The sequence below is a fragment of the Epinephelus lanceolatus genome, chromosome 1 (genome assembly GCF_041903045.1).
Source record: "Epinephelus lanceolatus isolate andai-2023 chromosome 1, ASM4190304v1, whole genome shotgun sequence".
Lineage (NCBI taxonomy): Eukaryota > Metazoa > Chordata > Actinopteri > Perciformes > Serranidae > Epinephelus > Epinephelus lanceolatus.
The window spans coordinates 48,927,683-48,946,892 of NC_135734.1; the positions used below are offsets into that span (position 1 = coordinate 48,927,683).

A 19,210-nucleotide genomic window follows, 5' to 3' on the forward strand; every position below is an offset into this window, starting at 1 on the left:
TCACTTCACACAGTAGACTCACAAGTCAGAAATATATCTGCTGTATTTTCTTGTTTAATGGAGAGATACTGACATTTAAAACATTTGAGTGTATGTTTTAATGTTTTGTTCTCTTGTCCAAAGAGGGAAACTGCACCTGACCCAGAAAATCTGAGGGAAACTAAACTAAAAGCCTCATTCAATGTGCATTAAACAGTAATAACTAAACTGTAATAACTGGATTAAATGCAAGTTCTCAATATGCACCACTAAAGCACAATGTAAAGTGACAGGGGGATTTTTTCAATATACTGAGTATGGGCTGAAGTCCCAAGGTCACATTGGAAGACACCTCCAAAGGTGGTTGAGAATGACCAAGTTAAGATCCAGACTGACAAACTGGTGATGGATAACCAATCGGACATCGTGTTGATCGACAAACAACAGAAAAAAAGGCAGTGGTGATGGATGTTAGCAACATCAGGACTAAAAGGAACACGAGAAGCTGGAAAAATACCAAGGGCTGATAGAGGAGCTTGAAAAGATGTGGGGAGTAAAGGCAACAGTGGTCCCAGTGGTAATGGGAGCACTCAGGGCTGTGACCCCCAAACTGGGATCTTGGCTCCAGCAGATTCCAGGTTCAACATCTGAGGTCTCTGTCCAAAAGAGTGCAGCCCTAGGAACAGCTAAGATACTACACAGAACCTTCTCAGGCCTCTGGTGGAGGACCCGAGCTTGAGGAACCTTAATTATTTTACAGCAATAAATAGCTGTCCTAGTTATACCAGGATCTAGCCAAATATAATTAAAATAATATTGTATTTTACTCTACTGTATGCACTGTACTTCACAGGTGCTTCCACACTCTAGGAGAGAATGTGAAGACAAACCGTGTAGGACGGGGATACCATCTTGTAAGGTATTTGCTCTGTTATGCTCATCACCAAAATGTATACACTTAGTCCAGAAACTATAGTTCACAATGTCTGGGTATGTGAATGGAGGTAGTATACTACATGTCAGCCTTGGGCTGCCAAGTCATATGGGTCTATGTTATTCATTGTGAGAAGCTGGTCCAAATACTGTTGCTTGGCCACCCTAGCAGGCACAGGTCACAGCGATTCACACAAGATAGAGGCCTCATCCTAAAAGTTGTCAAAAAATTGTCTTTCTTTTGTTCACATGTAATTTGTCATATGGTGGTTTTAACCGTTAGTTTCTGTCCATCTAAAGAAACATAGAGAACCTAGAAAAGTTATTTATTAACACACAGTGCTCCAGGAATGAGTCTTAAAACCAGCGTATTTACACTCCTGGTTTCCTCGTCTCAAGGTCAGTGGGTTTTTTGTTAGATGCCTGAAATAAGGCCTGTGGTTAACACAAACTTACAAGACTTTAGCATTTTGTTCTAAGACATAAAATTCATCAGTAAATACCACACATATGAACTCTGAGGCTTCTATGTGTCTTAAAAAAGGCATTTGCTAATGAGAGGCTAAGTGAGACTACAGAACATCATCACAGTGAATGTAGCTTTACAGCCTCTCTGTGGCAGAGATGTCTGTTTATAGCCTAACGTTAGCTTTTTACCTCTGGCGATTGCGTTTTTTTGAGCTTAAAAAAATAATAAAAGATGTGTTCATTTGTGAATTTTATCTTGCTGAACAAAATGTGTAGCCTATGTTTCATAAATGTTTGTTTGCTGCAGACCTTATATATATATATTTTTTTAAATAATCCAAAATCCTATGGAAAAATCCCACAGGCATTTTGACAGGGGAACCAGGGCGAAGCTAAATTCCGTGTTGGCCTTCCGAAAAACATCATCCCTGGAGCCCTCTATTGGTCAGCTACAGCGATATTTCTGTTGTTCTGGTTAATGTAAGGTTACTGATGCAGCAAACTGATATCAACGTGTTATTTAAATGCTCTGGGCAATAAAATACAACACATCTTCCTATTGGCGTCCATGTTGTTTCCACATTTTCAAGTTCATGAACACACCAAAGTCAGAAGAATGACCAGCCAACTCTGAAATGAGAGGAGTTCCTGAATGCAGCAATAACGCTGAACACCACTTAAATTAAGAATTCCCATAATTGTTTCCATAGCCAAGCAAAGTTCAATTAATGCTTGTGAACATCTCTCTCAAAGCCAGACACCAGATAACTAAGTCTCAAACTTGTGATGTTATAGGGTATAAAGTCTGAAGCTGCTTTATAGACAATGAGTGGGAGCCTTATTTCATGGACACACAGGATATTTGTATAGGCTACCTTTTTAGAATGAACTTTATTCTATTGTAGTCACTCTGAACATTTCCCTGGATGCTCTCTGTGTCTTCCAGAACATTTTTCACCATTCACTGTCTATGGAGCAGACATCACAAATTTGAGTTTTATCTCTATGTTTTGTTGTGTGAGGGAGTTGTTCTTGTTAACTGATACATTTGGACCATTTCAGACCACAGCACCATGTATTCATTTTTGCAGAAGTGGGTACTTCCCTTTACAGGCGGGCTATTTAAACCGTCATGGCTCCGCCCACCTCATTTTTTACTGTGCTCGCGAACTGTAAATACTCCGCCGCTGGAAACACTTGATGCTAATGGTAATGCTACTGACATATTATTTCATAAATATGCTAAACAAGCTCGTCTGCTAAAAGTCTTATCGTGTCACCGCAACTGGGAGGCGGAAACAACGGTGTAAATAATTGTGTTCGCATCGTTCCCTGCTGCTGTTACTATTTCATGACTGTTTGTTAGCCGTCAGTGGTGTTAGCGGCTCCGTTAGCATTGCGGGCGACTGACTTCGCCGGCCGTTAGTCACATTAGCGGCAAGTTGGCATTGTAGGCGACTGTGTTCGGCAGCCGTTTGGCATGCCGACGACCCTGTTCGCGGGCCGTTGGCGATGTCAGAGATGCACCAACCGTTAACGTTACAGATATCTGTTGGGTTTTACAGGAGTTTTCTCATTTTGCTCACAACTGGAGGCCAAGAAGACTGTGTTCAAAGGATTTACTCTACATACTGAGACCTAGAGGACCATTGTTTTACCAGGTTTATGTAAATATTTACTTTGAATACTAACTTTAACTAGATTAGCATAAGTGTTTCTGAGGCTGTTGGCTGTTTAACTTATTAACGTTACTGCTCATATCCTCTTGTCTTGTCATCCAGCTCATGTGTTTATTAGCATTAGAGAATATAACTTTCTTGTAACAAATAAAAAAAAGGGGTATTTTTACTTGAGTATTTCAGTTGTATGCAGCTTTACCCTGCACTGCATGTCAAAGTCCAATATTGGGAAAGTAACTTAGATTGTGATTTCAATATTAACATCAAGTAGGCTTCACTCAACTTTAATTTAACATTAATGATTCGAAAATAAACTTCTAGTCAGGTATTAATGTTACTCAATTAGGGTTGCTGGTTTCAAGATATAATACCATGATATTAAAGTTGACTTATCCGACAGTGTACATTTGCTCATCTATGATAGTTAAAACAAAAAAATGCAAGCAGACAGAAAATCTCAACTTTATGTCAGTTATTTTCAAAAGGGAATCTTTTTACGCATACTACCAATTAAAAAAATGCGTTCAACTTTGAATTATTGTAATAAAATGTTTATTCGACCAAAAAAGCCCTTACATTTTCATTCCTTTTCTTTTTCTGTAATACCGTGATACCGTGAAACTGCAATATTTTCTAAGATGGTTATCGTATCGGAAAATGTCATACTGTTGCAAACCTATACTCAGCACAAGAATGCATTCATTACTGCAAGCAGCCATTGCTGTCAGGAATGTATACACAAAATGTGACTTAATAGTTAGTTAATTGTCATAAATTTGATGTGGTTTGTCTTATCGAAATGAAAGTTCATGTGATTAGAGATTATTTTCAAATGAAGTTTAATTAATTCAGATTTACTGATAAGTGCAAACTGCCTTTAGTTACTAATGTTACCCGTCTTTGCCAATTAAAGCAAAAAAACAACCAAAAAACCCTTGGCATTATATGTGTAGGAAAACCACGGATACGTTACACTCACTCAGTATCATATCAAAGTTTTTAAAGTGACATAGTAGAGAAGCTGACTTTGTCAGTGGTAGGTGGTGCTTGCGGAGATTCAGACCACTGCAGACCACCTTTCAGAGACCATCAAACAGCAAAACTGGTTGTGATTTAGCAAGTCATTGCTGTGTTTCCAAACAAATCAAACCACTTTTTTTTATCAACAACTAAGTGAGAAAATTTGTTATTGATTATGGAAGTGTCATTTGTTGCAGCCATACAGTGTGAACTTATATATTTACATCTATGTATGAGATATTAACCTGTATGATCATATGTTGCTTTAATGAGGAATCCATTCTGCAGTGTTTTGGTAAAGATCAATTATGTGACATGTAAGTTACTATAAGTATGTGTCCCCTATTGAGAGCTTTACCGCACAAGTCATGTATGTATGTTATGTTACACTGGCTCTTCTGTGCTGATTAGTATAATAACTTCAAACTGGACCCAATCAACACGTTTGCTCTATGCTGTACACCTGTGTCAGCATACATGTGTGAAATGGTCCTTATATGACTTAGCTGATAAAAACATCACAGTTCCCATAATGCTTTGTTTAAAGTGCTTTATAAATAAATCTGACAATGTCAGACACACAATTTCCTAAGTAGTGTTTAGTTGTAACCAAGTCCACAAGAGACAAATATATTAGAATTTTCACTGTGTCTTTTAATCTTATTGAGATGATTGAAATATACAAGCTGACTTTGTGAACTGTAATAAGAGTTTTATTCTGAGAAACTGTTAATAGTTCCAACACTGGATGGATTCATCAGCCATATGCTCACTGTGCAGAAGGCCTTGAATGCAAATTTAATTAATGCAACAGAGCTATAAAAAACCAAGGAGTGATATCATACTCTGTACATGTGTAGACTGACAGTAAGTATTTCACCTACAGGTTCACCTTCAGTAACACCGGTCTGACCCTGACAATATTTTGGCCCCTACAAGCCAGGTACCGGGTCCAGTACTTCCTAAACAGCTCGTCACGAAAACCATAGATGATAGGACTCATGAAACGGGGGATGATGTAGACGACCAGGAAGAAGATGTAACGAATCTCCAGACTGAATCGAGGGAAGATGGAGATGAGAGCAGCCTGAAGGGAAGGAACCACAAAGGCAAGCATGCACAGCAGCAGCTGAAGCAAAAAGACAGAAACATTTTGATAGTTATGCTGATTGAAATATAAATATGTAACATTTACAACATTTACAGCACACACTCAGCTCAGCTAAGGTCTTTCAAGTTGAACATTCACACAACATAGAAATTATTTTTTATGTTTCAAAAACCTTCCACACAGACAAAAAACCCCCAAAACTTTAAGTGAAACTTTTTAAAATCGAAACCAAATGAGACGCATTTGGCTATCAAAGTATTCATAAGGGCCTGGGACCAGATAGTGTTTTTTTTTTTTTTTGTTTTTGTTTTTCTTCAGCAGAAAAGCACTAGCAGGGGGCTAGGGAGTGCTTCATCCCAGCACTTCATAAAAAGCTCTGGCAGTGCTTTTTTAATGGCATGCTGCACATGGTTTTAGTTTCTATGACAACAGTATCTAGCTGACAACAGTATGTAGCTAACATGTTGCTACATTAATAGAGGGTTGACTACACAGTCAACTTCAAGTTTACAAAGCTAACGGTGATAAAAGCACAATACTCACCAGCAGCATATAGTGTCTGCCGGCCAGTCTGCTCCAAAAAATTGAGCTTTTCTGTCTTTTATATATATATATATATATATATATATATATATATATATATGTATATATATATGTATGTATATATATATATATATGTATATGTGTGTGTGTGTGTATATATATATATATATATATATATATATATATATATATATGTATGTATATATATGTATATGTATGTATGTGTAAAAGTGCATTAAAAACAATGATTTTATTTTGTTAAATAACCTGGGGTTATTCTTAATCCTCAACCTCTTAAAGGGAAGAGCTTTAGGTTAGAACGTGTCCATATTATATGTCAATAGGCTTTTCTCATGGTGGACATTTTGAGTTTACATATACAAATGTGACTGTGTTCCTTTAGGTGTGGATTTGATACTATAGATGCTGGTTCAGTGGCACTGCTTCTTAGCTCACCTGAACAGAAATAGAAATACCGACCTGCAGCCCATGAAGCAGGACAGTGTTCCTGGCTCTCTTCACTGAGGACAGGCCCATTGAAGCGGCTCGTGCTGTCAGCATGATCCTACAGTAGGTGTAGAGCAGTGTCAGAGACACAAAGGACAGGTACACCCCGTCAAACACACAGTTTTTGTAGTAGATGGACTGGTGGCGAAAGAGAAGTGGATGGTCGCAAAAAATGGTGCTGTGGAAATAAGTCCGAGGCCTGTGGACAATAGTGATGAGGAGGTCGGTGATGGGCGGGGTGACAGCGAGGATGAGGATGACACCGATGAGCAGAAGGGTGCGAGGGACGGTGCACATCTGACCATAGTGCAAGGGGAAGCAGATGGAGATGTAGCGCTCCACTGCCATGCCAGCCAGGATGAGAGGGGTGGAGCGGGTGGTGAGGACTGCTGTCATGATCTGAGGGAAACATAGTGGTGGAAGAAGTACTAAGATCTTTGACTTAAGTAGCAGTACTACGGTGTAGAAATACTCTGTTAAAGCAAAAGTCCTGAAATCAAACTCAAGTACAAAAATATGATCATCAAAATATAAAAGTAAAAGTATTCATTATGCAGAATTGACCATATCCAAATCATATATATTATATTAATGGATTTATAATTGTTGATGCTTACATCACTAAATGTTGCAGCTGGTGAAGGTGGAGCTAATTGTAATTACTTCATATATCACTCTATATACAGCATAATTTATCTGTTACATTTAGAGGTATATTTTGTATTAATAATCCAAATCTGCAAAGTAAGTTTGGGTAAAATGGTAAGTGTCATAAAGCTGATGATGTACCAGAAAGCAGCAGACTGAGGCGTGTATCTTCCTGAAGATGTAGCTGACCACGTAGAGAGCTGTTACAAGGCTGAGCTGCAGAGCGTCGTTGATCACCATGTAGATGAACATGATGTACCGTGGGTTCTCATAGAAGAGACTGGAGTCACAGATAAACAACAGCTGAGAGACATGGGCACTAACTGTGACACTGGTTTGGAATAGACAGCATGTTTTGGAGAAGTTTCAAATATGCATTGTATGCATTGTAAACTACTTAAATAAAGTCACTGAAATGGGGTTAAATATTATGGTAAAGTTTTGAAAATTCATTGGTAAAAACAGAAGATAGTAAACTGCAAGTAGTGCAGCAAATCCTCACTCTGAAGAAGGTGAAACTGTGGGATCTTTTGTATTTTTGATTTAAAAACTACTTAAATAATTACTTACATTTTTGCTGAATAATTCACAAATAAGCCAATCAACAATAAATTAATCAACAGATTGTTTCAGCTCTACATTAGGGAAGGGCTCATGAACTAAGTGGACTTAAAGTAATGTTATGTAGCAAATTACTTAACATGATAAGGTCGAATCACCTCCATGTGTGATGTCTCACAGATACGGCAACAAAGAAGAGACATTTATTTCCCACAGTCAGTCGGTATGCAGTGCGTAAACAATATATTTATTTATACACGGTTTGCTTCTGCTGCCACATATAGAAGGGCCTACTATTTATATCCACAGTTGGAATCATGTGAAGCACTTGATCGAGCACACAATGACCTAAATCATCAGTCATTATGTGTTAACACAATGTGACCAGAAATGGAGAACTATGTGTCTACCTGTGTCGTAGGAAGGTGTGCACCATGCTGCCATTGATGACACTGAGGGCCAGCCACACCAGCATGGCCACTATGTTCTTGGTGAGAGCATTAGAGAAGCTGTCTTTAGAAATTGCCACAGCACCCCCTGTCAGTGTAGAGCTGGTATTACTCATCAACAGGTCCAGATGGCCGGAGGAGGTGGAGTTGAGCATCACCATCATCTCCCCCTCGCACTCTGAAGGAACACAGAAATGAAATCTGATGTTTTACATATACAAACCATTTTATCACCAGCTCTAACAACCTCACAACGGCTATTACTGTTTTTAACCTTGTGAGTTTGTGTGTGTGTCATCATGGCGAAAAGTGGTCTAGGTGTTTATATGTCTGTCTGTCAGTCTGTGGACAGACTTTGTCAACATGATAGCAGTGCAACTGTGCTAAGTTGGAACATGGGTGACTTGAGCAAGGGTGTTGAAAATAGGGGGGTAGGAAGTAGGGAAGGGGCAATGGCTCTCCACTTTACCCCCTGGTCCTACATTTGTTTTAAGTTGCAGGTCACTTTATCACAGCTGGAGTGATTCTGTCGCAAGATGGTTTTCTGGTTCATGAATTGTTTTAGCATGCGTCCTACACCTAGTTTGATTTCATGATAAGAGTTTATTGGATATTAAATAGCAAACAGTTGTAAAATGCACATTAAGTTGCACATTTATGTTAGCACACATCAGTTTTTTTTACAAGCACATGCATGTACAATGTATGTGTATAACAACTTATATCCTTAGCAGGCAGTTTAAGCAGGATGTCTTAAAATGTCTTAAATTAAATTCTATAAATATAAGTCCTTAAATGTCATTGAATAGTCTTCATTTTAATTTGTGAGGTCTTAGTTGCCACAAACATTTTATCTAATTTCATTTATCTACCTTTTAATTTAATTCTTTAAAAATAAGTTGTATTGTATAGTATTGTATTGTATGTATTGTGTATAGTTGTATTGCACAACTATATTGACATATTTTTTCTAATAATGAATATATAGACATCCTAAACTGTACTTACCTACAACCACAGATATTCCATTCACACTTTGTCAGGAGTTCATGGCTCACACTGCTTTAAAAGGAAGTTTTGAAATCTGCAGGAAGATCAAAGAAAGAAAATGCATTCACTGTTAAGTGTTAAGAACTTTTAAAGTGGCACAGACCTTTTAGTTTGGCGGTTTCCTCTCTGATAAAGTAAGATACTCACACACAAACAAAAACGCTATGGAAATCTGGATGCTGTTTTTACAGACTGTTTCATAGCTTTGCAGGGCTTTTATTTTGATAAAGGAGACAGTAATAATAAAATAATTGATCATTCTAAAGAAGTATAACAAAATCTGCACACCCAATACACATTAGCTCAGTAGTGTTGTGGGATTAATATGTAACAAGGTATACTGTAATAAAAAACCTGTTACACAATTTTTTACAGTATGAGTGAATATTTATACATTTCATCCAAACTTACCTCATTCAGCAGCTTATTAATATTTCCACTGTAATCTGTAACAAAAATGATCAAGACATTAGACCAGAATATCATATGACATTACATTAAAACCATGATCTAGATTCACTCGTAGGTCATTCAGATTCACATCAACATTTAAATATCCAGAAAGCTTTATTAACATGTGCAACATAAAAATGTTACCACACTTATTAAAAGAACGTAGAAGAAAGAATCACATTGCTGTTCAATATCAACATCATCAGTGGTAATAATGATGTCTACATTAGGATGATGTCTATTATATTCACAGACAATAAACGCATTGATAATGGAGCCCATCTCTCACCTGTTGCATCACTGACTCCTTTAGCAGCCTGTCGTCTCATATATAAGTAGTAGTAGGAATCAGTGTGTGTTTGTGAGTGTGTGTGTGTGTGTGTGTGTGTGTGTGTGTGTGTGTGTGTGTGTATTGATCAGTTCGCCATAGGGATAGGGAAAGGTCATGATGTCACAGATTATGTAATGGATCTATGCACTGAGCATTGGGAGATACTTGATCCCTAAAGTATGTTTAGTTTCCTTATTAACATATAGGAGATCTGACAATTCTATATTGTGTAGAAATAGAAATAGAAAAAGAGTTTCAGTCATGAAAAAACATTTTGAAGTGTTTTCAATTTGAGTATCCAACTCAGTCATGAGCTCGGCCTTGTTAGTGTTGATCAGTAAGGTCCAGAGGAGGCAGATGGGTCATCATTTGTCCATCTTTTGTTTGTGGCCTGTCTGTTTTAAGCCAATGATGAGGCATAGGGGTCTGTATGGTAAAGCAGAGGATCTCAGAGTGTCACTGTCTCCAGCACATTTCCCTAAGATTTGTACACTAGAAAATGGAATATTGATTTATTTTTTTTTTAGTAATAGACATGCTCTGCCAGCCCTTTACTGTAGCCGTCTGCACTTCCTGCTTGTGTTTTGGGTGTTTTGCCCTCAGTTTTGGCTTCAGCAAGAGAAACGCATGCTCAGTTGGATTCAGGTCAGATGATATGACTTGGCCGTTGCAGAACATTCCACTTCTTTGCCTTAAAAATGTCTTTGGTTGCTTTTGCAGTATGCTTCAGGTCATTGTCCAACTGCACTGTGAAGCATCGTCCAATGAGTTCTGAAGCATTTGGTTGAATCTGAGCAGATAATGTAGCCCCAAACACTTCAGCTTTCATCCTGCTGCTCTTCTCAGCAGTCACATCATCAATAAATACAAGAGAACCAGTTCCACTGGCAGCCATACATGGCCATGACATAACAGTACCTCCACCATGCTTCACTGATGAGGTGGTGTGCTTTGGATCATGAGCAGTTCCTTCCCTTCTTCCTTCTCTTGTCTTCCCATCATTCTGGTAGTTGATCTTTGTTTTATCTGTCCATAGTATGCTGTTCCACAACTGTACAGGCTTTTTAGATGGTTTTTGACAAACTCTAATCTGGCCTTCCATTTTTAAGGCTAACCAATGGTTTGCATCTTGTGATAAACCCTCTGTATTTATTCTAGTGAAGTCTTGTCTTGCTTACAAGAGCAGCAGGATGAAAGCTGAAGTGTTTGGGGCACCATTATCTGCTCAGATTCAACCAAATGCTTCAGAACTCATTGGACGATGCTTCACAGTGCAGATGGACATTGACCTGAAGCATATTGCAAAAGCAACCAAAGACATTTTTAAGGCAAAGAAGTGGAATGTTCTGCAATGGCCAAGTCATATCATCTGACCTGAATCCAATTGAGCATGCGTTTCTCTTGCTGAAGCCAAAACTGAGGGCAAAACACCCAAAACACAAGCAGGAAGTGCAGACGGCTGCAGTAAAGGGCTGGCAGAGCATCACCAGGGAAGAAACCCAGCATCTGATGATGTCTATGGGTCCAACACTTCAGGCAGTCATTGACTGTAAAGGATTTGCAACCAAGTATTAAAACTGACTGTTTAACTGATGATTATGTTAGTTTGTCCAAATACTTATGAGCCCTTAAAGTCGGGGGACTGTGTGAAGAAATGGTTGTAATTCCTACACGGTTCATACTACATTTTTGAAAAAAGCCTTAAATGAAAGCTGAGAGTCTGCACTTTAAGCAGGTATTCATTGTTTCATTTAAAACCCATTGTGGTGGTGTACAGAGCCAAAATGACGACAACTGTATCATTGTCCAAATAATTATGGACCTGACTGTATATAAGATATCTGTACTCTGTGTGGACAGAGATTGTACGGCTACCTAAAGGTCTGACATTGCATTAAGCAAAAAATCACAACTAAAGCCTGATAAATCAGACAGGACAACATATTGGCTGATATTAGCTTCCTACATATAGGGCTGTGCAATATATTGATATGAGATCAGATATTGCCTCAGATTTTGGATATCGTAATAATGTAAGTGTTGTTTTTTCCTGGTTTTTAAAGGCTGCACTATAGTAAAGTATACCGCATGGTGGTACAGTGGTTAGCATTACAAGAGGGTTCCTGGTTCAAACCTGGGGTCAGGGGGTTGAATTCAGGGGTGGAAGAGCCCCTCTGTGTGGAGTTTGCATGTTCCTCCCACAGTCCAAAGACATGCAGGTTAATTGGTGACTCTAAATTGTCCGTAGGTGTGAATGTGAGTGTGAATGGTTGTCTGTCTCTATGTGTCAGCCCTGTGATAGTCTGGTGACCTGTCCAGGGTGAACCCTGCCTCTTGCCCAGTGACAGCTGGGATAGACTCCAGCCTCCTGCGACCCCTAACAGGATAAGCGGATACGGGAAATGGATGAATGAATTACAGTAAAGTGATGTATAGGTATATGAGTATTGAAATAAGTGTTGGCTGATTAAATGTCAGTACAGAAATACAAAATCAGACTCGAGGTCATTCAGAAACTGTGCCAACATTATATAGTTTTGTTCACATGACAGACATTCACAGAGAGCACTGACAAGTGGATTTTTTAACTGCTATATTATGTTTATATTAAAAAAGATATCCTCATTGGATTTTTACAGTTCACAAATAGTATTAAAATAATTTGCTCTGGTTTCTACAGTTTACATTTTACAGTTTAATTTCTATCATTAATGTACTCCATTAGATGATGATTTTTTTCTATTTAGGCTGACAGGACAGTTGTATTTTCCATTTCTTTATTGTAACAAATGCACATATAAAATACATTAATCATTTTTTTCCTCATTTTTATACACTAATATTTTCTTTACAATAATCTACAGTAACATTTAATATTGAAAGGTTGGATTAATCAGACAGAGAATACCTTAATTTAATTCCTCTTACTCTATTCATCTCATCTCTGTCCACAGGTGCCACTGTCTGCAGTTTGACCCTGCACCTCTTGCTAAGAAGGTACATCTTGAGGTACTTCCTGAACTTTTTATCTCTCACACCATAGATTATTGGGCTGAGGAACCTTGGCAGGATGTAGACAATCAGGTAGTTGGCAAATCTGATTTCTAGGATTCGTCCAGGGAAGATTAGATGTAGAATGATCTCCACACTGGGGGAGATGTAGGAGAGCATGCACATTGCTAGCTGGACCCCGTGGAGCAGGATGGTGTTCCTGGCCCTCTGGGCGGACATCTTCTCTGTAGAGAGGGCCCGGGCTGCAAACAGGATCCTCAAATAGGTGAAGACCAGAGTCAGAAACACACAGGAGAAGTAGATGATATCAAAGGCTTGTCTTTTGTATTTCAGAATTGGGTCTTTAAACACATTCTGCCGCAAGCAGAACACCGACTCATGAAAGAAACTCATGGACTCAGTTGCTAGCGTCACAAATAGATCTGTGATGTCTGGAGCCACACATATAAACCATATCACCCCTATGATGATATAAGTCCTTCTCACTGTGCAGATTTGGGGGTGGCGTAAAGGCTTGCAAATGGCAATGTAGCGCTCTATGGCCATGCTGGCTAAGTTGACCGGAGTGTTTCTGGTGGTGAAGACTGCCACCAGGATAAAGAAGCAGCAGAAAGAGACGTTAATCTTGTAGAAGATGTAGCTGAGGACAAAGAGTGTGATTGTGACGGTCAGCTGGATGCCGTCATTCATCACCATGTGGATGAAGAGGATGTAGCGAGGGTCTTCATAAAAAGTCTGGAGGAAGAGAGAGGGGAGTGTAGTTAGATAAAACAACAGTTCATGGTTTAAGAAGGAAAGACAGGGGGTGAGTCAACTGATAAGTGGAAAAGTCGGGTACTATATTAATAATTGTTTATCAACATACTGTGTTGATATGAAGGCAAAGAAAGAATCTTCTGAGCCTTGTGAAGTATAAAGTGTGATAAACAAATGTTTGATAACACTAACAGTGTTACACTGATTTTGATTAACAGTTTATTTGCCAGAGATTTTCTTGATAAATCCACAATTTCAGGGGGCTTGAATTAACACTTGCATACAATATATACATGGTAGTGCATGTGGAATTTCAGTTGTGCACGTAATCAAGGCTGCCAACTCTGACATTGACCGTGAGTCTCACACAATTGACACATTACACACACTCTCACGCCTCAATCATTTGCTCTCTCAGGGAAAATCAAATTAATAGCTGATAACATCACAGAATGATAAGTGGACATTGACAGCACATGGACAGACATGAGAGAGCAGCGCAGCACAACAGCAGCACTGTGTAAAACACTGCGATCAAGCCAGCTGCAGCTTGGATTTTGATTTGATTTTTAAACTACATTAAATAAATAAATAACTGAGTTTTTCTATTTTTTTTTTAATGCAGTCCTGTTCAGGATGACCTTGACTATAACCACGTGTAAAATTATTATTTTACAGAAAAGTGACTACACTGAACAGTTTTTCAGAAAATTAAAGGTAAGGTCAGCTCAAGTTGGCAATGGGCACAATAGTTCCACAGCAATAACGACATGGAACGGCATAATAAACAATAATCACTGAATAGCGGCACTGCTAGCAAACTTCCACCGACCTGAGCAGTAAACAGAACAGCAGCAAAATTAGCTCATAGACCGGCATGTGTAACTGGTTAAAAATATTCTTGGCAGATAAACGCTTAAATGCTATCTGTTGGCTTCCCTAATTTGGAAAAGTCTTTTAAAAAAATGGGGCAGTGGTAGATGTTGGATTTCTTATGGTCAGATTCGGCAGCTACCATGGCGGACATGCCAAGAAAGAAGGATAAATACACCAAATGATAGAAATAGAAAGATATGCACATCATATTTAAGAAGCCTTTTCTGCTTAATAAATTAGTGGCTGGTTCATTTTCTTTCAGTTGCCTAATCAATTGATAGACTGATCTTATCAGCTCTAAAGTGGAGTGAGAGTGAGAGAAGTGATGTGGACAGAGGGAGAGAAAGAAAAAAGTCAGAGGTGTTTACATGCACAGAGTAACCAGATTATTCAGCGCGATCATTCCTCAATATTGCTCATGTATTACACATGCCCACAGCTGTGTGTGTGTGTGTGTGTGTGTGTGTGTGTGTGAAAACAAACCTGGTGTCTAAAAAAGGTGGCAACCAAACTGCCATTGATGTAACTGAGGACAAGCCAGACCAAAACCACAATAAAGTTCTTCACAAACGCCGTGGTGAAGGTGTCTCTGACGAGCATGACCTAACCCAGCAATAGAGGGAGCCAAAGAGAAAGAAATCAAAGTTACCTTTAAGTACAATGAATCATCATTTATTTTAATTCCATCACTTTGTTTCTATCAGCTGATCAAATAAGCATGTAAGCTTTCCCCACTCTCACCACTATTTGTCAAATGTTGATGAAGTTCTTACACATCAGTTCATACATCAGCTCACATACAGGATGTTTTCTCCGAATATGATCTGATGTGAGAAAGACTTTGATTATTTACGTTATTATTGTCAAGCAAGTAAAACTGTCTATCACATTTGTGAATGAGGACATAGAAACATTTACATGACAGCTTTTCTGGGGCTTAATATTTGGAGAAGAGATACCAGACTGGGCTGAAATTTAGTCATATTGTGAGGCCAACAGTTCAGGCGAGGTTATTTATAGGTAAAAAATGTCAGATCTCAGGCTTCCTCCAACATGGCTAATTAAATGTGCATAAAAAAATATTGCAAATAAAAACTGGGCATCTAAGAAATAAAATAGTACATAAGTTTACATATAGGGATACAGAATATATGTATAAAATAAACAATATATATTTGTGGTAGACAGCTGTACAGTAATTACAAAATTGATAAACAGAATTATAACAGGAATATAGTAAATGAAGAGAGAAGTAAACAGGGTGGTAAACAGTAAGTAAGAGTATATAAAGGTTCTGTGATTAGACACTGATTTGATATTAGAGCTGTAGAGTTGATGATTAAGAAAAAGCAAATGATCCGTCTCATTTTAGATGTTGACACCATTAAGAAAATCATGGTGACAAATTTAAGTAGCCAAAAAGGCTTTTGCTTTACTCTTCATGTCTTCAGAGTTTACATGCATGTTGAGCATTCACTAAACAGAAAAAACATGCGGTTGTAGACTTCTGATAATTGCAGTGATGACATTAACACTTTCATAGTAACCTAGAAACTTTAGATTTTCAGTTTAAAATCAGCAATACAACAGTACAAACCAATCAAAACTTAGTTACACTTTTTCATTGATGTAAAGATTTATTTTAAAATGTGGTAGCAAGACAATTGCTTTACCAAACCTGATAAGTCACGTTGCCTTCTGGAGCCACTGGTGAGCTCATACTTCACTAAGACCTGAGAAAAAGAGAGTAAACAAGAGTATACAAGACATAAAATACAAGATGACAAATGTCTTAAGGAATTACTCTAAACCCAATCGATTAAAATGTAAATATAATGACAGAATAACAGCGCACAGACTCACATGATAATACAGCTAGCCAAAGAGTTGAATTTTAAACAGTTAAGTCAGGAGTTACCTCACAGCCATCTCTGTCTTTTTCCACCTACCTGAGTCCAGGTTTGACACAGAAGGCACACAGCGTGACAGAAGAGTCTTTATAAACACTTTGAAACAGGACTTAATTGATTTTCATGTCGTCAGTGTTGATCAGAGAAGAGAAAAACAAGAAGATGATGATAAGATAGAACTTTATTTATCCTGAGGGAAACGATTGTGCAGCAGTTGCAGTACAAAGTAGAAAACAGTGCTAATAAAACAAAATATAAACAATATACATTATCAATAAGGTGCAATAAACCAAATGTACACAATGCCAGCCATGAAAACATGATGATAATTGATGGCGGCCTTGTAGATGACAGTGTAGTCAAAGCATCGTTTTTCATCCTGTGATGTGACTTTTCTTTTATTCACACCTTCACACCACTGATTTTTTTTTGAGTTCATTTGACTGGAGTCCAGTGTTGCCAAGTTCAGTGCACTGTGAGATCCTCTGATAATTGTCCTCTGACAGTTTCCTTACATTTGGGCAGTTTCCTCAATTTTTTCAGGAATGTGATGCTATTTTCACACTGGACACAGAAGTGCCCTTATATGTCAGTAGTGGCCTGGCCATTCAGCAGCACATTTCTCTGTGTCTGCCAGCAAGCGATTCTGCTCCTCCACTCTATTCTAATCACATTTAGAGCTCTGTCTCTGTCTGCGTGTATGTGACAAATATGTGGAAAATAGGTTGCATATTTCATCATTTATCATAATAAGATCATTTACATCAGTGATTCCCAACTGGTGGGTCATGGCCCAAAATTGGGTCGCAGGCCCATTCTGAATGGACCACAGGTGACTTGCGAACATGTCAAGTTTGCAAAAAAACAAAATTTATTTTTAAGTATAGTGAATTTCTGGCAGAGAGCTAATATTTTAAAGTGCCGTTTCCTGCTGTAGAGTGAGCGACTAAGGGACAGCTACTTGCAAGTATGACGCTGAATGTAGTAACTTATGTGGACCTTGAACGAATGACTAAGGAGAAATCTGGACCCCGTGGCTGGACCAGTTGGGAGCCACTGATTTGCATCATGGCTAATGTCTCCTTTATATCATTTATATTAGATTATCAGTGTGTTATCTTGCCAGATTGGCTTGTGATCACGGAAAAAAACAGACCAGGTGCCAAATGATCACAATCTAGTCGTAGAGCTCAGGACTGAAAGAAATTGGGGAGTCCGTCACGGAATATTGTGTGCATTGCAGTGCTTCCATGTACTGTGAAAACCTGCTGTGAGGCTACAACTAGTATTGTCATTATCTATTAATCTGTCTTTATTTATGTATTTTTTGTCAATTAGTCTTTAAATCTAAAAAAAAATAAGTCATCAAATGTCTTATATTGTTGACTAACACTCCACAACCCAAAGTTATACAGTAAAGTCAATGAACTAACACATGAGACAAAGAGAATCAGTCAATCCACACATTTGTGAAGCTGGAACAAGAAAATTTATTCCATTTTTGCTTGAAAAATTAGGACAACTTTACATATACGATTAAACTGATTAACAGTAACCTAAATTCTTTGGATTCTGTTAACCAGTTTACAGTACCCTCTCAAAACAACACTTATCCTTCTAATCTCAGGCTCAGGGAAAGAAAGGAAGTTGACTGCTGGCAGAACACTCATGAACATGTCACATTGCTGCAAGTTAATGTTCTTAATCTTTTTTCCTTACTGGCAAATTTTGTTGCAGTTTTGGCACTGAGCATAACTGTTATCAGTCCGAGTATCATATAACCTAAAGTCTGTTTCATTGTCTCCTCGACGGCCTCTGTACAGCTGCAGGCTCTGCATTATCATCTGCTGAAAATCAGTTAATGGAAGAATAACAATAATTTAATTTTGTCACATATCAGTCTGTGATTTATGGCATAATCCTTATTAGAAATCATCCTCTGGGGGCAAGATTGTCATCACTACAGCCATGCTACTAGCGTGGCTTAAAATTTATATCTGGCTGATTGGCGTGTGAGTCAATCACACTGTGGTCAGCACAAACAAAATACCAGAGCTGGAAGACCTGCACGTGGGATCCTGTCACAGAGTATAAAAATAATGGACGTAGCCAGGCCTGTTGCGATATGCGATAAGTCGGTTAATTGCACGGTGAATTAAAAGGGAGACTGTAACTTTTCCAGCAGCGATTCATTGCCATATTCATGCGTGTTTGTTTTCCTTGTCTCTCTCCACCAAAGAGACTGGACGACAAGAGCGTTCACTGCCGTGCATCGTCTGGCAGCCAGGTGAGTTGGTTCATTAACGTAATGAACGGAGGGAAAGCTCTTGTCATCGAGTGTCTTTGTCTCTGTGGGGGAGGCGGGGCTATGGGCCACACACACACACACACACAAAGTGCGATCTTCGAGAGGGGGAGATGAGGCGGAGGAAAAAAAACAGTTGAGCGTAAGAGAGACAGGAAACTTGTTCCTATACCAAATGCCACGGCCCTTGTGTGGGAGTGTTTTGGATTTAAACCAAATGACGGAGGGGAGCCCAGTAATTTGGACAAGCCGGTGTGCCGGGTTTTTTTCTAAAACCATCTCAACAAAAAGAGCAAATAAGACCAACTTATCTGCACACCTGAGAGTGAGAGACTGACAGTCTTTTTTTTGTATTTATTTATTTTTTCGATATTTTTATGTGTTATTTCGGATATTTAAATTTTCTTTTTTGCATTCCTAAATATTCTTCTTAAAGTTATAGTTGGTAATCCTGTTCAGAAACACTTCCTGTTATACTGGGTGAAATGGTCCTTCCATCCTGAGAGTAGTCAATACATAATGTGTTCGGAAAAAGGAATGAAAAAAATCTGACATCTGTGGCAGCTGCAGGCCTGTAAAAACTCTGATCAATCCCTGCCATTCGGTGCGAATGGAAAGA

General features: G+C 38.5%; 2 protein-coding genes across 2 annotated transcripts; both read right to left on the bottom strand.

The window, feature by feature from the left end:
• Window positions 1-4,959: 4,959 nt before the first annotated feature.
• Window positions 4,960-7,960, bottom strand: LOC117256899 (odorant receptor 131-2-like). The gene is made up of 4 exons (XM_033626636.2): window positions 7,860-7,960; window positions 7,030-7,168; window positions 6,214-6,639; window positions 4,960-5,208 (listed from the first exon to the last, which is right to left on the bottom strand). The coding sequence occupies exons 1-4, from the start codon at window positions 7,922-7,924 to the stop codon at window positions 4,960-4,962; spliced, it is 879 nt and encodes a 292-aa protein (XP_033482527.2). The 5' UTR covers window positions 7,925-7,960.
• Window positions 7,961-8,006: 46 nt separating this feature from the next.
• On the bottom strand, window positions 8,007-14,976 carry LOC117256898 (odorant receptor 131-2-like). Its single transcript, XM_033626635.2, has 3 exons — window positions 14,860-14,976; window positions 12,641-13,479; window positions 8,007-8,076 (listed from the first exon to the last, which is right to left on the bottom strand). The coding sequence occupies exons 1-3, from the start codon at window positions 14,974-14,976 to the stop codon at window positions 8,007-8,009; spliced, it is 1,026 nt and encodes a 341-aa protein (XP_033482526.2).
• Between the last annotated feature and the right edge of the window lie 4,234 nt (window positions 14,977-19,210).

What these genes read in the sequence shown, in the direction of transcription:
- LOC117256899 (XM_033626636.2), bottom strand. Translation starts at nt 7,924, where the DNA reads ATGCTGGTGTGGCTGGCCCTCAGTGTCATCAATGGCAGCATGGTGCAC. An exon ending in CACACCTTCCTACGACACAG is followed by an intron (nt 7,169 to 7,859) that starts GTAGACACATAG and finishes CTGTGACTCCAG; the next exon opens with TCTCTTCTATGAGAACCCAC. An exon ending in CCTCAGTCTGCTGCTTTCTG is followed by an intron (nt 6,640 to 7,029) that starts GTACATCATCAG and finishes TGTTTCCCTCAG; the next exon opens with ATCATGACAGCAGTCCTCAC.
- LOC117256898 (XM_033626635.2), bottom strand. Translation starts at nt 14,976, where the DNA reads ATGCTCGTCAGAGACACCTTCACCACGGCGTTTGTGAAGAACTTTATT. An exon ending in CCACCTTTTTTAGACACCAG is followed by an intron (nt 13,480 to 14,859) that starts GTTTGTTTTCAC and finishes CTCTTCCTCCAG; the next exon opens with ACTTTTTATGAAGACCCTCG. An exon ending in GTAAGAGGAATTAAATTAAG is followed by an intron (nt 8,077 to 12,640) that starts GTATTCTCTGTC and finishes GTGTTCCTTCAG; the next exon opens with AGTGCGAGGGGGAGATGATG.